We start from the raw sequence: 17,034 nt of genomic DNA on the forward strand, positions 1-17,034 counted from the left end.
TTGGATCGCAACCATGTAATCTCTGTGCGTATGGATCCTAGAGGGCCCCTTGGTTTTCAGAGGAGTTCCCCGTGATAAAGCAGCATAGCGGTCACCTAGAATGCCACTAGAGGAAATGAAGAGCAGAATCAGACGTCCTGGGACAAGCGCTGGCTCTTCGTTGAGCACCGGCCCCTAGAGTTGGAAACGACTAGCACGCATGTGCGGGGGAACCTTTACCTTTACCTTAAGAGCCTTTCAGAAGTACTACCTCATGGCAGGGGCAGCAATATAGTTGTCACAGAGTGCCAACTAGTGGTCCCGTTCAGAGGTTCACTTTCTACCTCAATAACATCAGTTTCTGGGCCAGGAGGCTTTGCTCACAATGACACATACCTCCTTAGCCACCTCCCATTTGGATTACTGTTCTACATGGGGCTGCCCTTGAAGAGCATTTAGAAGTTGTAGCTGGCCCAGAATGCAGCGGCACAGGCAGTTTTTTGTGTCTCTTAGTCTGTTAGACACCGTTAGCCTTTCGTAAGACCCTGAAGACTTAGCTGTTTCCCTTGGGCCAGAAGATTAGGCAAGTACAGTTCTTGAATTTATAATTGGAAGATATCCTTTACCTTTGATGTCATGGCTTGCTGTTTTTAATTGTTAGGTTTTTAATCTTTCTACTCTCCCTGAAGTCATTGTGGTGAAATAGGCAGTCATATACATTATTTAAAGAGAAATAAAAGCAATGAAGAAATCTTCCATTGATTCATATACTGGACTGCATTGGCAGTATAGACACAGACATTTTGAAGGATTGTGGATTGTTAGAAGGCCGAGCATTCCCATATTACTAAAATATTACACTTTTTAGTTTTAAACTGACAAAAGCACAGGAAAGATAAGAGCTCACCTCTGCATAAATGAGATTATGGTGCTATTGCTAGCATTGCCATTATGGAAAGGAATAGCACAAAAGCGCTCTGAGCAATAGAGGTGACCACAGCCAAATTTACACAGAGAAAAAAAACCTGTAATGTTTTATTTCCTCTACTGAAGATGTTCATAGGCAAATAAATATTAATTATATTTAAGATGATTGATAGTGCTGGGAATGAGTAGCTAAGCCCGCAGGTGTACATAAAAAAAACTGCTTGAAATCTTTATTTTTAATATATGTAGAATTTCTTTTTTAAATTCACCTTTTAAATGTTTTTATTTTATGTTTAGTGGGGGGGTTCCTTTTGTCCTTTTGGATTATTATTTTTTTTGAGTTCTGTATTTTGTATTTTAACTTTGTTTTGAATAAAATAAAAACAGAAATCTTTATTTTTAACCCAAGTTTCAAAAAGAATAGGTAGAGAGAAAAAGTTATTTTTCAAAGTGTTATAAGGATTCAGCAGACCAAATTCATAGTCAGTTGATCCAGGTCAAGAGGCCTAGTTTGGATCCTGCTATTGACAGTGCAACCTGATATAATTTCTTATAATGTATTGTATGTACACTGAGATTTACTTGTGAATGTTAAACAGTAGATTTTTGGACTGAACCATTAATGTTGCACAAAAAAGTTCATTAATAGGTGATTAAATTAGCAAATAAAATCTCTTCAGATCTGTATTTGTTTTAGAAAATACATTTTTATTATATTTATTTTATTATTTTATTTTAATTCCATTTATATCCCGCCCTTCTCCAAAGACTCAGGGCGGCTTACAAGCTTAGCAGTAGCCTTCATTCTATGTATATGCCTGCTTATTAGGGCTTTCACACACACACACCCAAGCGGCATTATTACAAAGTCAGCTTAATTGCCCCCAACAATCTGGGTCCTCATTTTACCTACCTCGGAAGGATGGAAGGCTGAGTCAACCTTGAACCTGGTGGGACGCGAACCTGCACTAATTGCAGGCAGCTGGTGTTACTTAAGGAGGCATTAGCCCACTGCTCCACCAAGGCTCTTATATGATTTTAAATTACATTTTTTTTGGTTCTTCAGATTGTGTTGATTCCATTTTTGGTAGCAGGGATGGACTGCCTAGGACCGAAAAGTTTCATGAAGTTCTTAGCCATAAAATATGGTCTACAGAGGTACAGAATCAAAGGAAAGAAGCTCAGGCATTTCTAGCAACCCTATTGAAAGATACTGGTTTACCTCAATAAGCACCACGGGATCGGTTAGAAGATTTATATGTTCACTCTGAGCATAACTACTCATGACCATTGGAGGAGTAGAAGTAATGATTATATATATTGGATGTAAGATTGGAGAGCCACTTGGGTGTAATGGTTAAGGCACCAGGCTAGAAACCAGGAGATAGTCATTTCCAGTCCTGCTTTAGGTATGAAATCAACTGGTGATTTTGGCCCAATCACTTTCTCTCATGTCTAGGGCCTAAATCAGAAAATATTTCCAGGAAAACTGCAGGGACTAGTTTGCCAAACGTAGAGCGCAAGAGGGAATGCAAAGTAAGATTAGGTTTGAGTGGCATCTGAATGCATAATTATAAATCTCTTGAGTCTCATGGACTTAAAAATCATAGTCTTTGCCCCTTGAAGGTCAAACGTCCCTGTTTTACAGATTCTTATTTTAATAGGTGACTGACTTGGACATATCTGAAAATTGTGTGAATCGAAGCCAAGAACAAAGTTTCCTCTTTCAATGCAGAAAATTGGCTTTCTTTTCCTTGAAGACAATATAGTGTGCCCAATATGCCTTGAGGTATTCAGAGACCCAGTCACAACAGCCTGTGGGCACAACTTCTGCATGAATTGCTTGCAGGTTTATTGGGAACACCTAGCACTTATTGGAGAACAACCTTACTGCCCTGAATGCCGGGAACCCTTGAATTCAACACCTCAACTCCGCAAAAATATAACCCTGGGAGAAATTGCAATGAGATTTGCACAGGAGGAATCTCAAGATCCACAGAAGCTGGCTAGTTTCAAGAATGTCCCGTGTGATTTTTGTTTCCCGCGAAAGTTAAAAGCAATCAAGTCTTGCTTGCAATGTATAGCTTCCCTATGTGATAACCACATTCAATCTCACTACACAGACAAGATTTTCAAGAACCACCAGTTGGTGGAACCACTCAGTGACTTGAAAGGCAGCATGTGTTTAAAACATCGTAAGCTGCTAGATCTATTCTGCAAAGAGGAAGGCAAATTTATTTGCCAAATCTGTGTCCGGGAAGAGCATAAGAACCATGAAGTCATTTCTCTGAAGCAAGAAAGAAGCAAGAAAGAAGTAAGCAGTTTTTGTATATGTGTTTGTGTATCGATGTGTGCCCTCTCTGTTTTTATGGAAGGCAGCTTTAAGTAGTAGAAGTGAGTCAGGTTCATATCTCACCATTTTAGCCTATAAAAGTAGCCCATTGCAGGTAGAAAGTTTTTCACATATATAACACTTCTCAGTTGATATGGCCAGGGGTTGTAAGAGAGATGTCATTCAAATTTTGATGCCCAGGATCAGAACCCTAATTTACACACTGCTTTCATTATTTCCCTTTCATGCTTACTATTTCTGCTCTTTTCTGTAGCATTCCCTTGCTCTGTAGGGTTCATTCGTATGCCAAGATTCCTCCCACACTTTGTGGATTATAAATTAGTGTTTCTGTTTCTGCAATATGTTCATCACCAGCCATTCTTATAAGTTGTTCAGCCACACTGGGGAGTGTCAGAATCACTGAAATGTGTTCTGTCTATGGCACGGGTTTCAAACTTGATTGCATCACGTGACGTATCATGACGTATCTTGATGTTTTTTGCCTTTGCGGAGCCGGGGTAGGCGTGGCCTGCGCATGACACATCCAGCCCGGGGGCCGCCAATTTGACACCTCTGATCTATGGCATCAGCCATATTTTCTTCCATCCTTAGGCTGTGATTTCTATAGCCTTGTTTCTGTACCCAAATACAGTGGACAGGGAAAAAAAACCTCAAGATCAAAAGTATTCCCTTAGCTTGTTCTGTTGCTACAGCAAGGGCTGGGTTCCGTAAAGAGTTGCTAGTGGATTTTTTTTTCCTAACCTTGATGTCCTTAATATGTATGAAAAACAGTCTTTGCTAGCCTAGTGCTAGCTGATTCTGATTACAACTTCCTGATCTGGAAACCTATTTGGAGGATCCCAAGCCAGGTGTAATTAAAATAACAAACAAAATGTCATGGTACTTTGAAATAAGCACACACAGCCTGTGTGTGTTTTTAAAGTTTTTAAAGTTAACACACATCCCTCACGAGAGAAAGATCATCTGATTTTTTAAAAAAAGGCAAAATGTATACAGAAGCTGTGTACAGATGAGATTGGAAATGTGGGCTTTTGACAGCAGGGGCAATTGATCTAATCCACCTTTTGGGAATATTTGCCACTTTGAGAACATGCCATGAACTCTAAAGGAAATTGGCTGCCACTAACTTCTTGCTCAGTCAAAATAGCCGCCTTAACAAGTGAGGGTCCCAGACCCGCATTTACCAGATGAGGTTGTTCATTGCCATCTTCTCTCTTTTCCCCCCTATGGAACTACTAGCAGCCCCTCTGGGTGGGCATATGGGCATATTGATTTAAAACAAAAGCCATTGAGCTCTGCAGAATCCATGGGTATTCTTGGAAATAAATAATACTGTATTCTGAAAACTGGTGCTAGTCAAAATATGTATTTTGTTTAACATTAAAAAAAAGAGAGAGAAGGATGGAACAGTGGCGTAGAGTGGGTTGTCAGCACCCGGGGCAAGGCAAGTAATTTGCGCCCCCCCTCCACAGTGGGCGGTGACCCGGCGGCTCGGATCGGATTCACACAGCCAGCACAGTGAGAGAGAGTGAGTGAGCCAGGCAGGGGCAGAGAGCTGCGAGTGCGAGCGCGCCCTCCCCAGATGTTGCGGCCGGTGCGGCCGGCCCCCCCTGCACCCCCCACGCTACGCCACTGGGATGGAAAAGAGTTCGTGGGTGTTAAGGAAAGTTTTTGCCACCACACTGAGCTCACAGATAACAAGTTGCTGTGCTTGGTAATATTGTCTGCTCTTTGTTTGTTTTGCAATAGAAACTTGAATTGAGACAAAAGGTTTATGTCTGTTTGGCAAAAAAGATATTTTAAAGAATGCTACAACTGATGCTTTAATATATGAGCACCCCACATTCTGTGTCCAATGTTGACACTTCCACAGGTATTCGTGCATTTGGCATGATTTTTATAGGAAAGAAGGCCTTTGCGCAAGAAAGCCTACACACTAAAGAAACAGATTCCGCATATCTCTTATGGCTGTCTGATTACAAAAGTGTTCTGTATTGATTTTGACAGGGGGGGCATTTCTTTCCCAGGTGGAGATCCAGAGAATACATGCCAGTGTGGAAAACCAGGTTTTGATGTTGGCAGAAGACCGTCAGAAACATAGGGCAAGAGTGAATTACCTCACGGTGAGCTGCCAGTTAGAAAAGTGGATGAAAGATGTTTGGAGCTTCTCAGTTGAGTGTGGGGGCAAAACAACTTCCCCAACAGCAGTAAATCAGGAGATAGTAGCAGACAAGACTGGAACTAGCATCTATATCAGAACTGCATGTCAAACCATTAGGATGCCTGCTACAATTTTCACAGGCCTAGTATTGACAGATGGGCCAACCATGAATGGCAGTGTTTTCCAACCTTGGCAGCTTGAAGATGTGTGGACTTCAACTCCCAGAAATTCCCAGCCAGTACGTCTGGCTGGGTTTTTCTGGGAGTTGAAGTCCAAACATATTCAAGTTGCCAAGGTTGGAAAACGTGTATTTATAGTATGACATGATGACAATGATGGTGGTTTAAGTATGGCAACTTTTTTAGAAGGCAATGGTATTATTTCCAATCAAAGGCATTTAGTAGTTCAACTGGCACACTTTCTTTTGACAAGGTTCTTTCCCCCCTCTCTCCCCTTATCAGGGAATATAGAAATATGTAATGGCAAGATTGGGGAGAGGAAAAAAAGTATAGTGAATTTTCATCCTGAAGTCAGGAATAAAGGTAAAGGTAAAGGTTCCCCCACACATGAGTGCTAGTCATTTCCGACTCTAGGGGCCGGTGTTCATCTCCGTTTCAAAGCCGAAGAGCCAGCGCTTGTCCAAGGACGTCTCCGTGGTCATGTTGCCGGCATGACTAGACGTCAAAGGCACACGGAACGCTGTTACCTTCCCACCGTAGTGGTCCCTATTTTTCTACTTGCATTTTTACGTGCTTTCGAACTGCTAGGTTGGCAGAAGCTGGGACAAGTAACAGGCACTTAGTCTGTTACGCGGCACTCAGGATTCGACCCATCAAACTGCCGACCTTCTGATCGACAAGCTCAGCGTCCTAACCCACTGAGCCACCACGTCAGGAATATAGTTGTATAAAAGGGACATTCATTAAATCATTCTGGCTCTAAATCACCTAACTACATAAATAAAAAAATAATGTATGTCAAATAATTGTGATCCTCATTTCCATTGAATATTGTCTCTTTCCCTGTGGTGATATCTCCAAATGGATCTGAAGTCACTAGTTTCACAGGTACCTTTGGATCCTGTAGAGAAGACTCTAACTAGTAATCCTAAGACTAAAAGCCACACTTTCTGTAACTCTATGAAAGGTAAACTGGTGCTGCCCATATATTTTGGTCTTCAACCCACATGGCTAGTAGCAAACAGAGAATTAGAGTTTTTACACCTACACCTACTTTGTCTGTATTTTATAAGAAATACAGGTTTATTTTCTGGAAGAGCCCTAAATCAAGATAGGTAATAGATGTAAATATACTATATTTCATTTTTTCCATTCTTTACAGAAAGTGGTGCAGAATGCCAGAGATGAAGTTAGTTGGGCCTTTACAGAGATAATAAAAGAATTCAAGAGACTGCAGACTAAGGTGATGGACTTCATTGATCAAGAGGAAAAGTCAGCTTTACTTGATATGGGGAATTGTATTCAGCGCAGACATGAGCAACTTGCAGATCTTAAGAAGCAGAAGCTGTGGTTGACAAATCTGATGGACGATCCAAGTGACTTTCAATTCCTGCAGGTAAAAGTTCACCTTTCATATTGTAACTGAGGCCACATATCCTGTTAAATTAGTAACACAGTTGTTAAGTGAATCTGGCTTCCCCATTGACTTTGCTTGTCAGAAAGTTGCAAAAGATGATCACATGACCCCGGGACACTTCAACTATCATAAATATGAACCAGTTGTCAAGCATCCGAATGTAACTCACGTGACCATGGGGATGCTGCAATGGTCATAAGTCTGAAAAATAGTCATAAGTCATTTTTTTCAGGGCTGCTATTAACTTCGAATGGTCACTAAATGAACAAGTTGAGGATTACCTGTACAGTAACCAAATCCAACATCCTGGTCAATTTAATCCAGACTACAGCATCCCCAACAGATGGCTGACTACCCTCAACTGGAACTTAACCAGTGAAAGGAGGTCCAGCACCTCACGTAACTTGTCCCCCAACTACTCATACTGTTAGGAAGTTTTTGCTAATATTCTTTTGGACTATTCCAATAACTGAAAACTGTTATTCCTGAAAAAAAACATTTTGACCACTTTCTGTGCAACAGCAAGAAGCTTATCTACATTGCCTCATCCATCCATCATCAGAATAGGCTGGCATCTATTTATGGAAGGGTAAAATAGATGACATTACCTTCTCTTAAATCCCCATACAGTTTTAAAATAATTTTAGGGCGTATTTTCTAGCCTAGACTTTCAATACAAACTTCCCATACTACTGCATACTACTGCTTGTTTTCAGACAGTGCATCTCAGTTTGTTGCAGGATAACCGCAGTTACTCATTGGCTACTTTGCAGAGGCAGCAATTTCCATTCAAGCAGCTCAATGTTCACCATTCTCTCTGACTTTTAAAGCTGCCTTTTATTATGGACAAGAGATAAAGCCTTTCCCTTCGAAATACAAGGTTCTTGGTCCAAAACCTGGTAGAGCTGTTTTTAATTACTGCTTTTCTTTCCAACAGCTTTTCTGTATTTCTAGTTAAGTCCAGAGATCTATCATTTCATTTTTTGTTCAATCACCTTAGATATAAGTTCCCAAGTAACCCAGTAGAGTTTTTGTGTTTGGCAGGCTATGGAAGCACAGTTGTCCATTTCTGGCTCTAGGCTTTAGAAAGTGGAAATAGAAAGTGGAAATAGTGTTATGTAGAAGGGTCATGAGGGACGCAGTGGCTCAGTGGGATAGGACGCTGAGCTTGTTGATCAGGTCGGCAGTTTGGCGGGTCGAATCCCGAGTGCCACGTAACAGAGTGAGCACCTGTTACTCGTCCCAGCTTCTGCCAACCTAGCAGTTCGAAAGCACGTAAAAATGCAAGTAGAAAATAGGGACCACTACGGTGGGAAGGTAACAGCGTTCCGTGCGCCTTTGGCATCTAGTCATGCCGGCCACATGACCACGGAGACGTCCTCAGACAAGCGCTGGCTCTTTGGCTTTGAAACGGAGATGAGCACCGGCCCCTAGAGTCGGAAATGACTAGCACGCATGTGCGGGGGAATCTTTACCTTTACCATTTAGAAGGGTAATACACAGAGAAAAAAAGCTAATCTCCATGATCCAATATCCAAATTGACTGTTATGAAAAGATTTTTCTGAACTGTAAGCTCTCTCCAACACTGTTTGTTACTATAGGACTTCCCCAAAATAAAGGCCATATCTGATTGCTCAGAAGCTTTGATTGGACTGAAATGTGAGGAACTCACCAGTTTTGTGGGGATGAAACAGACACTGAGTGACTTGAAATCCCAAATCTCAACGATTGGACTCTGTTTCATCAATAAAATCCTTCAGAAGGGTAAGTAAACTAAAGTTTGAATGTGATCTTCTTGCATGTTCAGATGAATTTCTTCTCATCACATGACTCACTCACTTCTGTCTCAAAAACAGGAAATCCTTCCAGATGATGTTAGGGGGAAGAAAACATATGAATGAAGGGCATTGTACTTTGAACACTTTGCTTAAAATAATGCATTTACTCGAAAGGAAAACAAACCTGACATAGTACCCAAGAAATAAAAATGCAGAGAAAAATAAATAAAAAATAAACACAGGCAAAAATAGAAGAGAATACTGTATATGTAGCTCAAGATTGAAGTATGCAGTCCTTGGTGCTCTCTTGACCTTCGTTATTTGCTTGGTTCCTTGATTAGGATATTATTTTCTGTTTCATTTTTCCTGGTATTAATCCCTGTTTATTTTGATGTAGACTGATGAAGGTGTGTCTTGATCTTTTTGTTTCCCTCTAAATTTTTTATTGTCTGTTTTGAATAATATGTAAATGTGATTTTTCCCTACCGGTAAATATCTAATGATGGCTGATTTATCTGAATGCCAAATTTTCAGGATTTCCCTAGCATTTCTAGATTTAGCTTGGCCTAGAATGCTCAGTTTCCCAGTTGAAACTATGGTTGAATCTGTCCATGTACTGTGAGATTAAGATGTTTTCAAAATGTCTTCTGATTGTTTTTTGATGTTCATGGATGTGCTCTGCTAACCTTCTGTCTGTCCTACCTATTAGTTGTTACAGTCCTTATACTGTATGTTGAAGATGAATCCTCTTTAATCTTCTTCAGATCTTCTAGAGGGCTTTAGTTGGTTACTCTGCTTCGATATGCCATGTGGTTGTATTAGTATGCTTGTAATTTCTAAATTTCATTTTTAATGTGTGCCAATGTGCCCACAGTAAAAAATGACAATAAACTTTATCTATCTATGACTCCCTTGGATGCTTCCCCAGATATCTCTCCAGATGTCAAGTGGGAGGAGGATGAACCAGTTCCAGGCAGGTCTGGAGGGGAGTTGGTCAATGGCTTTGAGCAGCCATCTAAGAGGGATTTGGCTGAAGCTCAGCTACAGCAGGACAGCCTTGAGGCTACAGGTGGGAAAAGCACACAGCTGCAACCACTCAGTGATGAGGAAGAGGAACGGCCTTCTGCACTTGATCCGAGAACAGGTAGGGCAGAGAAAAGGCAGGAGCAGCATAGGTCAGCCTGATTAGTTGTGAGGAGGCAGCCTCGCCTTTCTTGATGAGCTGCCCCAGAAGCTGGCTATTTAGCACAGCACACAGATGTTCATTTCTTAGTTGTGTGTTTCCTGACTAGTGTGATTCCGGCCTTGCTTTGGATTGAAACCTTGACTTGGATTGTGCCTTGTGAATTCCTGACTTTGCTTGCCTCGTGAACCCGCTTGTATTGGGGATTTAATTTTGCCTGGTGGGTTTAGCTTGACTGCGAAACTTTCAAGTGCCTTGCGGACTCATTAGCCATTGCTCTGTGGACTAGCATTGGTGTGCTTTTGGCTGGACTTAATTGGGGACAGTTTTGGGGTTTTAGTGAAGGGAATCTCTGGGGAATACTAATAAACCAACTAAACCACTGTTATATGTGTTTGTGCGTAGGACAGCACAGCGACTTCACTAGGACAGCCAGAGATCAAAATAAGCCATTGGGTCTTGTGATGGTACCTGACTCCATGTCATCAGATGACCTCCTTAAGTAGCCTCATGTAGATATAATAGGAATGGAGACAGCTTTGAGGAATTCCACAGAGCAAGGATCTAGAGCAGACATGTCAAACACAAGGCCCGGTGGCCGGATCCGGCCCGTGAAGTGGTTTCATGCGGCCCACGAAGCCATCCTGGAAACAGTGAGGGAACGGCCCCCCACTGCCTTGGCCCTGGCCCAGAGACCCTCCTCCTGCCAGAGACCCTCAGATCTGTCCCACTCCTGCCCAGGCCCCCATAGGCACCCTTGATGCAAATGATGTAGAGCTGGCCACGCCCACCTAGTAGGCTATACGCACTTTAGCCACGCCCACCCAGTAGGCCACACCCACCCAGGCCACACCCACCCAGCCCCCCTGAGGGCAACCGCAATGCTGATGCAGCCCTCAATGAAATTGAGTTTGACACCCCTGATCTAGAGTGTGGTCTCCCCACTATAACAGCAATGACTGATTTCAGAAAAAGGATATCAGTTAGAAACAAGTACTGTACCCTCTTCCGGAAAGAAAGCTGATCAGTGGCCTTTCCTTTAAAAGAAAAAACAAAGAATTTTGCTAGTGAAACTACAAAAAACATCCTATAAGATTGGACTTTAAAAAAAACAAGCAAAATTGACTAAGGTTTTGCCACATTTCTCTTCTATCCCATAGCCATAGGAAGAAGAGGAAAACTGGGGTTTTCTTTTCTTTTCTTTTTTTTAAAGGTCAAGAACAAGGAGAAGTCAGTGAAGGGAGACTCCTACAAAAGATTAATGGAGGTCATATATTCTCAGAGACCCATCCACAGACAGGAACGTGTTTTCCTGGCCCAGGCAGGAGAAGTAAAGATGCCGGGAATCTATTAGTTGAGAGCCATGGGATGGTTAATCCAGGCCATCATCATGCCCAAAATGGAGGATGGGATTGATAAACAGAAGGGATTTCTTTAAGCCAGATTCATTTGCAGCCAGTTTACACATGGGAGACAAAGCTTAAGCCTGCAGTGCAGAAAAAGCCCTTTATCTTAATTTCCAACTAATGAGACGTGATTATGTTTCTCTTGCTAAGTAGACTACTTTTCAGGACTGACTCCTGGGAATTTAGCACTTTAATGAACACCATCTGTTCAGATAGCCTTTCCACCCACCATAGCAACCCTTGGTGGAACCCAGCTTTTGCTCTGTCAGGTCTCGCTGCCTTCTTTCTCCTCTACGTTGCGTGGGGTGGGGGGGCAGTTAGAGGGTTTGTGGTACTGAAAACAGCAGGGTAAGACTGCATCATTGAAAAATGGACATGAAAAATGGCCGGTGTTCTGAGAACAGGAGTGTAGAACTGAAGTTGCCTCACAGCTAGTTCATTCTTGACATGCTATAAGTAATGAGGGTGAACCTTCACCCTCAACCTAGCCCCCAAGCTACAGATATTTGCCACTATTGCAAAAGTAAGTCAGGAAGGAAGACTTTTTTTAAAAAAAGTGATGGCTCTTGAGCTGAGCTTAGCTCCTAATGACCATATGGACATAGAAACTAAGGAGGCAACAACATATGTGATTAACCATTGTCATTTTCTGGTTTGTTGGCTTGGTTTTTTTTTTTACACCCCAGTCTAATTTATAGCCTTGGTATTCCCTGCTAGTTTGCTAGGTCTTTTTTTCATGTCCAGTTCTCAGACACTTCTCAGATGCCACACCTGCCCTATGGAATAGCATTCTTTCTGAAATTCAGATGGCCCCACACCTATCTTCTTTCTGAAAGGCTCTGAAAACCTGGCTTTATGAGATACTCTCAATGGTTTCAGTTGTCTGAATTGACTGTGGCTCACTATGTTTTATACTATGTTATGCCCTGTTGTTTGTTATTTGTTGCTTTTAGTTGTATATACCACCCTGAATCATGGGTCCATTGTCGATACATACATTGAATAAATAAATGAATACATTTTAAAAACAAGTACTAAATAAATAAATATCTTTACTCTTTCAGGAATCACAATGGTGCCATATGAACTGCTACCCACACCCACAGATCGGAAGACTCTTCTAAAGTGTAGGTCAGGGGTGTCAAACTCAATTTCACTGAGGGCCGCATCAGCATTGCGGTTGCCCTCAGGGGGCTGGGTGGGTGTGGCCTGGGTGGGTGTGGCCTACTGGGTGGGCATGGCTAAAGTGCGTATGGCCTACTGGGTGGGCATGGCCAGCTCTACATCGTTTGCATCAAGGGTGCCTATGGGGGCCTGGGCAGGAGTGGGACAGATCTGAGGGTCTCTGGCAGGAGGAGGGTCTCTGGGCCAGGGCCAAGGCAGTGGGGGCTGTTCCCTCACTGTTTCCAGGATGGCTTCGTGGGCCGCATGAAACCACTTCGTGGGCCGGATCTGGCCCCCGGGCCTTGAGTTTGACATGTCTGGTGTAGGTGCTTTTAGTTGTTTCCCCAATATTGTTTCCCCAATATTGCCCTCTGGAATGCTGTTGACTGTCAGATCTTGGCAAGTAACCTTCTTACAATAGTATCTCTTCAGATGAGCAGAACGCTTAAGGCAGATGAACATTGTACAAGGGAAGCCATGTTAGTCTATGGTAACCAAAATTCAGACTTACTAATTTTGTTTTTAAAAATGTAAGCTTTTGTAAGCTATTTTATGCCTTTTAATAATATTTGTTTGTCTGAAAAGATGCTACCAGACTTCTGAATTTTGGATTGAAGGAATCTTCTGGGAGGGTAAAGAATGTGTTCTTTCACAGAATCTAATTTCAGGGTGCAAAAGGTAAAGAACATGGAATGTGAGGGAAAATCTGTCAGCCCTAGTTTAATCATACCAGAAAATTAATGTTTATTGTTAGGAAACATGCTCATGCTTAGTGAAACCTGTTCTGATTTGTACCGCTTCTAAGGCAAAGGAAGGAAACCTCAGCCTGACTAATGTCCCAAAGGTGCTTTTAAAAAAGGCAACTGGACTTTCTTGATTTTTCTTGAAGATATTTCACTTCTGACAAGTTTGTACTCTAATTATATGCCAAAGTTTAAATTAACATTCTAATAATCCTCTCAAGTTGAAACTAAATGGGATTAAAATAAATATTAAGAAAACCAAGATCATGGCATCCGGCCCTCTCAATGACTGGCAAATAGATGGAGAAGAAATGGAGGTAGTGACAGATTTTATTTTCCTGGGCTCCAAGATCACTGCAGATGGGGACTGTAGCCAAGAAATTAAAAGATGCTTGCTCCTGGAGAGGAAAGCCATGACAAATCTAGACAGCACACTAAAAAGCAGAGACATCACCCTGCCAACAAAAGTGCGTATAGTCAAGGCTATGGTCTTCCCAGTTGCAATGTATGGCTGTGAAAGTTGGACCATAAGAAAGGTTGAGCGCCAAAGAATTGAAGCCTTTGAACTATGGTGCTGGAGAAGACTCCTGCGAGTCCCTTGGACTGCAAGGCAATCAAACCGGTCAGTCTTAGAGGAGATCAACCCTGACTGCTCTTTAGAAGGCCAGATCCTGAAGTTGAAACTCAAAATACTTTGGCCACCTAATGAGAAAGAAGGACTCACTGGAGAAGAGCCTGATGCTGGGAAAGGTTGAGGGCAAGAGAAGAAGGGGACGAGAGAGAATGAGGTGGCTGGATGGAGTCACTGAAGCAGTAGGCGTGAGCCTAAATGGACTCCAGAAGATGGTAGAGGACAGGAAGGCCTGGAGGAACGTTGTCCATGGGGTCGCGATGGGTCGGACATGACTTCGCAGCTAACAACAACAACAACAAATCCTCTCAAGCCAGGAATTTTGAGAGACAGAACCTTAAAATTTACTCAACCTTTGTGAATTCTGAAGGAACAGAAAAACAATAGTGGACAAATTATAATGAGTAAATGAAGACTTGTGGCTAGCTAGCATTATTCTGATGACAGAGCTATCGCTTTGGGTAGTTCTTTAGCCCTTTAACAGGATAGGGATTTCATTGCAATAATCAGCTATTTTCATTTTGTTCTTTTCAAAGATCAGCATTTAGGATGTAAAGTATTTGAGGGAAGATAATGCAGACAGTAAATCACCAGTTTGGTATGGTGAGCTGGGCATGCAGATCAGGACAATATGAATTCAAGTTCTCTGTTAGGCGGGAAAGCTGTCTGGGGGACTTTGGGCCAGTTACTCTCTCTCACTCCAACCCAGCTCACAGAGTTGTTGTGGAGAATTTATTTTTTTTATTGAAAAGTTTTACAGTACATTTTATCTTTAACAATCCCCCCCTCCCCCCGCCCCTACCTAACCCTCCCTATCCCTCCTCCCCATTCCCCCTCCCCCCCCCCCGACTTCCCAGAGCTAAGTACAAGGTATAAAAACAAAGATCATAAACATCCATATGCTAAAAACAATAAACTATTAACTCTATCGCCCTCTAGCTCATATAAAATGACTACAAGCAATACTAATGTTACATATAAAAAGAAAAAAAAAGGAAAAAAGAAAAGGAAACTTATTCAAATGCTAAATGAAACTTTTTAGTCCCATATTTGTTCTGAATATAATCAATCCACTTTTTCCACTCCATAATATAACGTTCTTGCGAATGATCTTTCAAGTAAGCCGAAATCTTTGCCATTTCCGCCAGGTCAGAAACCTTTAGAGTCCATTCTTCTATAGTCGGCAGTTCCTCCTTTTTCCAATATTGACCTATTAATAGTCTTGCTGCTGTAATTAAATTCAACATCAACTTAATGTCCACAACAGTAGCATCTGTAATTATGCTCAGCAAAAACAATTGCGGACAAAACTTTATCCTTTGCTTGAAGATCTTCTGCATATTCCACCAAATTTTTATCCAAAAAGCCTTAACCTTTTTGTTGTGGAGAATTTAAGAACAGGAAACATTATGTATCTCATGTTGGCCAAAAGGAAATCTAATAATATATTAGTTGCCAAGTGATGTGCAACTACGTATTACAGCAGTTCCTCATAATGTATGTGATAGTTCAGAATAAACCATAGAGTAGGGGAGGGACAAAGGCTGGACTCTTTGATCTCTGTTTTTTCCACCTTGAACTGCACTTGATTTCCAGCTGGATCTAGGTGTAACTTAAGGTCACCAGACTCCAAATCACACATTACAGGTAGTCCTTAACTTACAACCATTCATTCAGTGACCATTCAAAGTTACAATGGCACTGAACAAAGTGACCTATAACCATTTTTCACACTTTACAACCATTGCAGCATCCCCATGGTCACATGATCAAAGTTCAAATGCTTGGAAATTGACTCATATTTATGACAGTTGCCATGCCCCAGGATCCTGTGATCACCTTTTCTGACCTTCTGAGAAGCAAAATCAACGGAGAAGCCAGAATCACTTTACAACTGTGTTAACTAACCTGACAACTGTAGTGACTCACTTAACTAATGTGGCAAGAAAGGTCATAAAATGGGGCAAAACTTACTTAACAAGTATCTCACTTAGCAACAGAAATTTTGGGCTCAGTTGTGGTTGTAAGTCGAGGATATCTGTACATAAAATCTGCCCATCTGCATGTACTGTACATCTACATAGGCTTCTTCTGAACCTATAGTCCTGCTGCAGCCTTCACTAGCTAGAGATAGATAGATAGATAGATAGATAGATAGATAGATAGATAGATAGATAGATAGATAGATAGATAGATAGATGAAAGTATAATAACAATAATAGTTCTCAAGGACAACAAGGTAGGTTTCTATGTTGGGAGTAGAACTACGTTGGTTACAAAACAGAATAGAGAAAAGACTTTTTTTCAGAAGTCCTCCATCTCTCTCTCTCTCCTGTATTTTCAAATACTGGCGAGGAGACAAAGTCAAATATAATCTTGGTTTTTGGTTCTCTGGCTTCCTTCTCCTGCTTAAGTTGCTACCGTAGTCTTCCGAATCACCTGATGTGCTTGCTATTTTTCTCAGCAACAATTTTTTTGTTGTTTGTGTATGGCACACAAAGTCTGTTGCAGTCCAAAATATTTTTATGGACAGCTTGCTTAAACTTGGTTTAAGCTGCCTGCGTTTACTTGGAGTGAAAGTCACCTTTGATTTATTGACTGTTAAAAGAGACTGTTTTTCTGTAGTCCTGGACAATGAACTTCCAGGAGAAGCCATGTCCTTAAGTAGGGCATCTGGTGCTCTCTCCCTTATCTTTTCCTTCCTCCAATTGGTAGGACAATTTCTCAAAACTCAGTGTCTTCTCAGAAGCTCTACTGAAATGTGTAAGAGTTTCCAATGCGAAGGGAATCCTTTCTCATCTTGGTGCCCTATGAATCAGTTCACAGACTTCCTAACCTACACGAGGACACCGAGAGCCACACCGTCCACTGAAATTTTATTTTCTCTTTCCCTCCTGCCAACTTTTAAAGGTTATTTAGTTTATTATGTTGTATCACTGAACTTTAATATACTTTGTTTTTGTAAATTGCTTTGAGGTGACTGCTGTGCTTAGGAAGTGGCATAAAAACCTATTTAATACCGTTGTACTTCCTGAAATCTAAGCCTCTGAACTGGACTTTTATGAGGAAAGGCTGGACAATATAATTCTGTATGGTCACAGTTTAACTTGCG

The 17,034-nt window shown here is 41.5% G+C and overlaps 1 protein-coding gene across 4 annotated transcripts in view; it reads left to right on the top strand.

Moving 5' to 3' along the window:
* The window catches only part of LOC308661093 (E3 ubiquitin/ISG15 ligase TRIM25-like), a 30,885-nt gene that overhangs the window by 1,581 nt on the left and 12,270 nt on the right, over positions 1–17,034 (top strand). For 2 of the 4 annotated variants that reach the window (XM_081315853.1, XM_081315852.1), the window contains exons 2-7: positions 2,571–3,220; positions 5,287–5,382; positions 6,762–6,995; positions 8,619–8,781; positions 9,724–9,939; positions 12,449–12,511. In XM_081315853.1, coding sequence (XP_081171979.1) covers positions 2,636–3,220; positions 5,287–5,382; positions 6,762–6,995; positions 8,619–8,781; positions 9,724–9,939; positions 12,449–12,511 — 1,357 coding nt within the window. In that variant the 5' untranslated portion in view covers positions 2,571–2,635. The remainder of the gene's footprint in view (positions 1–2,570; positions 3,221–5,286; positions 5,383–6,761; positions 6,996–8,618; positions 8,782–9,723; positions 9,940–12,448; positions 12,512–17,034) is intronic. The other 2 variants (XM_081315854.1, XM_081315855.1) reach the window with 2 other exon arrangements.

The sequence above is a fragment of the Vipera berus genome, assembly GCF_964194415.1.
Source record: "Vipera berus genome assembly, chromosome: 2".
Lineage (NCBI taxonomy): Eukaryota > Metazoa > Chordata > Lepidosauria > Squamata > Viperidae > Vipera > Vipera berus.